The 8789-nt window shown below is 34.0% G+C and overlaps 1 protein-coding gene across 4 annotated transcripts; it reads right to left on the reverse strand.

Annotated features, from left to right (window-relative positions):
* Positions 1–1789: 1789 nt before the first annotated feature.
* LOC147075736 (uncharacterized) lies at positions 1790–8476 on the reverse strand. 4 transcript variants are annotated; one of them, XM_085942052.1, is made up of 4 exons: positions 7989–8476; positions 5675–5829; positions 4995–5115; positions 1790–4432 (listed from the first exon to the last, which is right to left on the reverse strand). In XM_085942052.1, the coding sequence occupies exons 3-4, from the start codon at positions 5027–5029 to the stop codon at positions 3829–3831; spliced, it is 639 nt and encodes a 212-aa protein (XP_085798178.1). In that variant the 5' UTR covers positions 5030–5115; positions 5675–5829; positions 7989–8476; the 3' UTR covers positions 1790–3828. The 4 variants fall into 4 exon arrangements, with proteins under 4 accessions (XP_085798178.1, XP_085798177.1, XP_085798175.1 ...); XM_085942051.1 differs by having other exon boundaries at positions 4985–5115; positions 7989–8426; XM_085942049.1 differs by lacking the exon at positions 5675–5829 and having other exon boundaries at positions 7989–8469.
* Positions 8477–8789: the final 313 nt, after the last annotated feature.

Below are 8789 nucleotides of genomic sequence, written 5' to 3' on the forward strand. Positions count from 1 at the left end.
TTTATAAACTCGACTTGCAGAGAAATAATATATAAAATAAAACACTAAAAGAGACCACACTGAACAATAATAATGAAATATCATAGTCAGAAAAATAATATAACATTTAACAAAATAGAAATTATCATTCAATTAGAAATAAAAAAGTACAAAAATCTGTAAAGATTAGTATTATGAAAAACAAATTCGTTGGTACACAATGAAAAAGTTCATTTACTGCAGTCCGTGCCTGAATGTATGTATTGACCATGTCAATAGAATAATGATCTTGAATTGACATAATTATGCCAAAACACATCTCAGTGGCATGCATATTTGCCTGTTTTGCACTGCATTATTAATTACTTTGAACCTGCGCTGAAGACGTGGCATTATGTTTAATGTTAAAATTTCCGACCATGTCCGATCCTAATAGGATCATATGTAGTAGATCCACAGAGTAGAGGTTTGTATTAACAGATTTTGTTTTTTACGAGAAATGGATGTCAGCCACTTGCTCAACCTATTAGGTGCATACCCTAACTCACACACAAATTGAAAAACAATATGTGTACTTGCCTGACCCAGGATTCCAACCTGAGACCCACGGCGTGATAGTCCAACGTTTAAGCCGCGGGTGTGTTAAAATAATAAACAGCAATTTAACGGCAAAGGAATAGTTTAACGGGTATTCCCAGTAATATTTTCAAATATATCGATACCGGTTTCGTATCGGAAGAAAAGATTTGATACTGGTACTGAGTATTGACACATTTTTTTTTCGATTTGACAACCATAGCCATCTGACATCTTAGGCCATCCTCATCCAAACTGGTTGCTGATGGAATTCATAAACTGGCCAGTGACTGATGTGTCGCACACGGAGCTACTGAAACCCAATAATCTTATAACCTCAAACTGTCAAACCCATTGTCTTTCCTACTTTCCTGCTCCTACTAAGCTTTTCAGTAATATCTTTAAGGGAATATTCTGGCAGCCTGTAATTACATATACAGGCAGGAGTATTTCTCAACATCTGCCACATATTCAAAATTAAAAATCAGTTCGCCCACCTTTAAATTTTGACATCTTGACTTGTTATTGCTTGTGTATTTCAGTTCAGTGCTACCAATTTTGGTCAAGTAATATGATTTTTCATCGAATCTACTGATATTGGTACCAGTGGCGGCCGGTGATTTTTTGGATTGTAATTTTTCAGGATGCGCTGGAAACTTACCTTATTGAAAAATGAAATCAATTCGGCGTTGTTTTTAATTTGACCAAAGGTTATTGACATTTGGGTAATTACCTGTATATTTTATATTTTTAATAAAACATGATGAACAAATCTTTATTGGATTAGTTTTAAGAAACGATTGTATCTCTTATAGTAGATAAATACCTCTTACTTTTAACGGAAACCATCTTATTCTATATAAGTAAATTAGGTATCTTTAGCAATTTGTACAGTGTATGAATAATGATTATTATGAAACTGCACTTTGTGAAATAGTATTAATAACAGCTTAATGTCCGCATGTTTTTTTATTGAACTACACCTGGCGGCCTGAAACCCAGATAGTTAGAACGATTTAAACCATGAAAAAGTACACTATTCTCAAGAATTTAGCTGTAAATAGATTATTTTACTTGAAACCATATATGTTTTGATGAATCGAATAAATATGATAATGTTATATCATATTATAAATACCCAAAGCTTAAAAATCCCTGCTTTTCAAATCAATCATCCCTGTAGCAGATTCACCCCCATCCCCATGTAAGTTTGTTTCCTTATTTTTTTCAGTCATTCTGAGAAATCATAGGTTCATATTACTCTTATTAGTAGGTATTAAAGAAATCTGGGTAGTGTCTTTATACAATCTATATAAGTAAATTGTATTCAGTCTCTTCTGAACTATCGATCAAAACGTCGCGAAAATTGCTCTTCTCTTGCTAATCTTTTATGATTGTAATCTTCATATATAAATTTTATTTTTATTCACCTCAAAATGGGCGGAGGAGATGAAACATATTTAGAGTATTTTATAAACAATAATATGTGTTTGTTATGTGACCCAAAAAACTGGATGCCAAATGAGTGGTAAGTACAAATTATATTATAGTTTAAATGGACAGATTCTATCTTTACCGCGATAAAACTTACGTAACCTAACAGTTATGACCGATAAATTTATATCTGCTATGTAACATAAAATAATATATTTCAAAGAAATATTTTTTTATTTGTTTCGTAAACATATGTTGAGAACCTCTGTCACTAAGTTTGAATAGGTCATAAGATACTATTATCAACTTCCCTATAAACACGTCAATAATTGTTTTCGGAATGACTCGGCACCATAAAAAAATGCCATGTGGTCCGGCCTATTCATAAATCACTCCCCAAAGTGTTGCTAACCAATACTACGATGTTGTGTTAGAGGCCCCAAGGTGCACGGTATGCATATATGCATCGGAGCATCAGTGTCACGCTTGTATTTATTACGCGTGTATGTGTATCCTTGCTAAACAGTGAACTAAACCAGCAAAATTTAAAAATACAAAAATATTATTATGAAAAGGCACGTGTTATTCTCACACACGTCAGTGTACCATCTAGGATTATTTTTACAAAACTATTTAGTAAAAATAATATTTTATTTTTTGTTAAATAATACGTTGATGTGTACACCACCATCTCTCATCGACATTTGAAAGCAAACTCAATTATAACCCAGTATTTTTTCAATAGAATGTAATGTATGACGTAGGACGCATATACGCGTCCACGGACAGTAACCTATGTTCTTCAAAGACTCAAATACGAGTCCGCGGACATTAAGCTGTTTTAAGATTTATTAGCTCATCACTAGAATTCATGAATTAATAATTTTCTATATTATAAATAACCGACATCATTTCGAGTTAAGTCAACACACAGGATAATGAAATATTAATTTTCAAGAAATGCGGTAGGTAGCAAAATTATTTTTATCTTCACTGCTTTAAATTGGAGTACACATAAATCAGAATATCTTACCGACATTGTATTTCTTACCGATTTTAAATTTATAAAATAATGAATTCTATTGTTTTTAGTTTTACAGGCATTTTACATACGAGATTGCTAAATATGATACTAAACATAATTTGACCGTGAACAGTACGCTACAGCGTCTATAATAACAAACCATTATTCAAATCTGTAATTGCTCTCTATTCAGACCAATATGATGTCATTTTACCCGGTCGGCGTACGATATTCTGGAACTTACGCATGGCGAAAACTATTAGCACGGTTTAAGTTGTTTTTTGATGGCTTTAGTTCATACTAAGCTTTGGGTTCATTTTAAGTAAACTAAATATATTGCTGGGGCGCAAATGATTTCAGTGAGGATGACGTATACGGTGCATAGTGACTGTATTATCGCCTATTGACAATATGGGCACATCAGTTTATGGTTTGCATTACAATAAGTGAGCGATAATATTAAAAACCTATGAAGAAAAAATATGATTTACGATGTTGAACGATGTTTCATAGCAATGCAAGCAGTGCAGTGCACTTGTATGATGTTAGACCAGCCGCCGCTGATTGGTACCACTGTTTAATGGGAGACTAGCATGTCGCGTCTCCTCAGTTTCAATTGCGGGCGATTTGAAACTGATTAGTCTTGCCGTCAGCGAGCCGCCATTGAAATACATTAGCTAGATACTGGAGTCTCAGTCTCGTCTTTTTTGAGTATTCACGTGAGAGGATGGCCTCATACTGTCAAAACACCAGTGTTGCCAACTTTTCCCAATTATTCAATAAAATATAATGTTATATTGAAAAACTTATGACAATTAACTGTTTAAATCAGTTGTTTCCAGTAGCGTCGGACTGGCTTCGTTTCCATTGTCGGATGAATTGACTATTTGTATTCTAATATTATTTTGTAAACTCGTTTCATATCTCAACTCTGCTTCGAGAACTATTTCGCTCACCAAAAGTTTGACATTACACTGCTCCACCCTTGACAGGTTTTTTGTCATCTTTGACATGGTCATGAAAAATAAATCAAGATGATCAAATTGGTCCAACACGGGGAAAGCAGTAGTTCTTTTTTTAGTGCCTTTATTCACTTTTTTTAACTCTTCATTCTCCCTCCGTAATCGTTCATGTGTTAAAACATGCAGAAGATTTCTAGCCGCAATCCTGTGTTTTGTTGACGTAAGCAGGTCATTAGTTTTCAGTTTACTCAATGGCTGCATGTCATCTTCTTCTTCTTTTTCATTGTCATTACTTGTACTCTCAGAATCAGAATCCGCATCACCATGATGAGTGTTCTCTATCTCCAGGTCCTCTTCTGGAATTTCATAATCTGCATCGTCCGATTGTGTAATTTCTTCAACCATTATATTATCATTACTATCATTTGACTCCAAAGGATCTTTTATGTTATGGGCCCTTTAAAAAAAGGATATTGGTATTAGGAATTGCACATAATTATGTATATGATATCACACCCTAATGGGAGAAGTGAAACTAATTGTGATGGTTTGTGATAGGAGATCAACACAAAATACATGCATTTATTTCTGAGAATAAAATATTCTGTAGGAACATTACACTAAAATTGTTAATTTTCAAAAATGTGACGTAATTTAGGAAGGGGAAAAATTATTTTGTGATGTAATGTGAGAAGGGGGTCAAAAATACTCATGATCGTATGATTTTATTTACTGACAACCCCTTACGCCTTACGGTTTATAGAAATCTTGAAAATCCCATCCACTTCAAGATGGCATAAAATTACAATAATGTTCTAGAAGTCATGGCAAAGTGTATCAGTATTTTCAATGTTGTTCGCTTTCAGTTACCATCGCTGGAAGCAACATAATATACTGGAATTTGTGAACCAATAATTGGTAGTGACCGGATACAATTTAAGAATTAAAGGTGCATCCATATAATACGCAACCCAGTATTTTTTCTGATAAATATTCGCTAAATATATACCTCACTGTACCTTTGGTCTCCCCGAACTGGTGATGTAGATGCCATTTTATGATTATTTTTTGAGATAGCTCGTTCAGTATATGTGTTACTTTGGTGATCATTTTCTTCTTTGATTGTTATTTCACCAATGTCTGAAAATGATAATATCATGGTTACTTAGTCAGATAAAGGAAAAGTGAAAATAATAGTTCGATTCTGCAAATCTCAAGGGGTAAAATTATGATACCATACAAAAAACAATTATGAAATTTTACTATTTCTTTTAAAGGAATAACAAGTGCATTTTTTATTTTATTTATCCATCCATTTTATTCACAACATGAACAGATATAATTATTATGTAAGAAGACATTTAAAAAGCTTATTATAATCAGAAAATATATAACAAATACGCCATGGCTTTTGTTTTAGGATCAAAGAAACGTATCTCATTTTCCTCTATTTTACAAGAGACTGCAAAACAAATACAGTACACTCTCAGTAATCCGCCGCTCGATTATCCGACAACTACTATAATCCGCCGTTATTTTTACTAGTCGAAAGCACAAAATCTAGCTCTATAATTCGCCGGTATTCGATTGTCAAATTCAGTAGTCCGCCGCGTACTAGTATACAACGCAGATGAGACAGGTTTGTTTTGGAAACTTCTCCTTCATAAAACGTATGTTCATCGTGAAGAAAGTAATGTACCAGGAGTGCCCTAAGACCGCATCACAATTGTGCCGTGCTCCAATGCATCCGGGACACACAAAATGAAGCTTTTTGTCATAGGGAAAGCCAGGAATCCTAAGCCATTCACAAATATCTGCCTCACTGGTTGTGTCAAGGTTGTGGTAATCCGCCACCTGAAAAACCAGACAAGTGTCCAATTAGTGAAAGCGGCGGATTATAGTGCATACATACAAAATATGGTAAAAATTAAAACAGGTATTTCGTAAAAATAGTTTTTTTTGAGAAATTTGTACTAGTAAATTACGGTTTTATTAATTTATAATCAAAATCAAGTATTTACTAAATTATACATATTTATAAACTAAGTTTATTAACTAAATATTAAACAGTAAATCACTTGATACAACCAGTTGTTCAGTGAGGCAGATATTCTTGAATGGCTTAGGATTCCTGGCTTTTCCTATGACCAAAAACTTAATTTTGTGTTTCCTGCTTGCATTGGAGCACAGTATAATTGTGATGCGGTCCTTAGGCACTTTCCTACCAGGCACATTACGTTCTTCGCAATGAACGTATGTTTTACGAAGGAGAAGTTTCCAAAATAAACCCGTTTCATCTGCGTTGTATACTTGTACATGGCGGATTACTGAATTTGACAATTGAATACCGGCAAATTATATAGCTTGATTTTGTGATTTCAACTAGTAAAAATAACGGCTGATTATAGTAGTTGTCGGATTACTGAGAGTGTACTGTATTTAGATTTACGGATGTTGATTTGAGGACTGTCATTTGATTATGTGAATAATTATTTTTACATAAACTTTGGATATTCATTGTAAAAGTACTGATTAGGTCTCTCCTGGCGGTCATGTGACATACGCATAACTGACTTCTATACAACATGAGATGACTTCAGGTTAATAAGATTTGACCTCGATAATTGCAGCATTTCGGCGAGTATAGATATTGGTTATTAAACATTTTAAGCAATTAAATTGCTACCGAACATATACATTTCAAATTCTCTTCCATAGTCTGGTCAATAATAACAAATTAATACAACTAAGCATAAATGTATGCATTTAGATAAAGATGAAATTCAATGTTGATTGTTGGGTGCCCAAGTTAATGGACCTTATCAATTTGCAGCTGAAATATACGTTTGAAAATTTATATAAGTTTTTTAATTGTGATGAGACAACAATTCGAATGGTTCTTACATTAAAGTGGTGAAAATTATGAAGTAGAAAATAATATTGTTCGTACTTCAATCACAGCAAATTGCATTGACATGAAGATAGTGAAGGCATGTTTATTATATATAATTTAGTAATGCATAGATCCGCAAATGTGAATTACGGGCCGAGTACTGTATCTTTATGGAAAATTTTACTGGTTCATCGGAAGTAGCGACGCATGGTCTCATGGAATGTTATTTTGATTAAAGCGTAACAAATTTGTACAATGGGAACTGTTCAAACTAAGTTTAGTTTGATAGCAATGTCTACAGGTGTGGACATGCATTCGTTTCCAAGCATTGAGTGTGCATGTTGCATTTGTGGAACAAAAATTGTATAATTTGTTTGTGAGCATATTATATTGGTATGGATTAGGCTCGGTGCTTTTTACTTGTTCTCTGTCGTCTTTATCTGTCAATCGCCATTTTGGAATCCAGCTATCTTTTTGTCATCGAATTATAGTACGCAGTCCAAGACATTATAGTATCTCGGCAAAAATTATAGGACGTGCTGACAATGTAAGTTTTTTGTTTGTCATATAAACATAACGGAGAATTCGAGAAATTCCGATGCCTCTTACGACCGAAAAATCTTAAGATCGGCCGCCGTCATTAACTGTCATTAACGTTAGTTTTTTAGAGTAAACAATGCAAAACTACGTCCATAGACTAATATCGCACACTGAGATAATATTATATAGATTATACTTACTACGTCCCTCGCTTCACGTTATTACGATTTGCTGTGATTGAAGTACGAACATTTAATGGAACTTTAAACATCGACAATATAGACAACTTTTAAACGCAATGAAATAAGCAATGGGGAATATTCGCACAACCGGCGAATTCAATTAATTCCATTTTTCAAAATTGTGGTATTTTTTTAATAGTACGCGGACGAAAATGTTACTTTTTTGATAGTACGCGAACCAAAATGTACTATAATTATAGTTCGGTTGGCAACACTGCGCTCACTGACAGATGACAGCGAGCGGTGGCGGAGAACCAGTAAAAAGACCCTTAGGCTCTAGTGAACATAGGTTTACATGTTAATATTATGCAGGTAGGTATATGAAAATAAAAACTTACTATCTAATCGATGGAGTATGCTTATTGGATAATTGATTGATTTGTGTACACACTTCAAATGTCGGGTTAAATTACTAGAATTTCCGCCTTTAAAGCTCAAAAGCATCAGGCAAGTTTTGCAAGTAGCAGAGTGGCCATCTGTAGATCTCTTAAAATATTTCCAGATCTCGCTTCGAAGTTTAGGCATTTTGTATTACAATTATTTACAACAGTTTAGACTCGTTCAATAAATGTCAGTCTCTGCGCCCCACAAAGCGATCACTGATGATATTGAAATAAGCTGATAGTATACCTAGGTATGTAAAGACAATAATTAATTATTAAGTCGTATCAATCGTAAACAACATTATGAAATCTAGAAGACATTGAAGACAACAAAGTGTCAAAACAAAACATGGTCACAGTAAAAGTATATTAGTCTATGGTCACAGCCATTCCATAGAGACCGATGACCATAGACTAATTATGCCAATTTGCCAATGACCATTGACTAGAACAGTGCTGCCATCTTTTTCTTGTTGAAGAGTAGAGGTACATTTACCTGGTCACCAACTCCAACTTTTTTGGTACGTTTGTTTGTGCATCGTTAGTGCACGTTTGTGCACGATTTTTTTTCGTTTGTCCACCTATAATAACCGAAAAATTCCTATTTCAACTTGAGTGTTCCAGCTAAAAATTGGGTTACCCACTGTTGAAATTTCAACTTTTTTTAGTGCATTCGTTTGTCTATCGCTACTGCACGTTTGTGCATGCGTTTTTTTCGTTTGTGCACGCCAAAGAGATTGAAAGACTGGAGAGGGA

Source organism: Rhyacophila brunnea, unplaced genomic scaffold (assembly GCF_057557595.1).
Source record: "Rhyacophila brunnea isolate RB1 unplaced genomic scaffold, BYU_Rbru_1.0 scaffold_14, whole genome shotgun sequence".
In the NCBI taxonomy this organism is placed as follows: domain Eukaryota; kingdom Metazoa; phylum Arthropoda; class Insecta; order Trichoptera; family Rhyacophilidae; genus Rhyacophila; species Rhyacophila brunnea.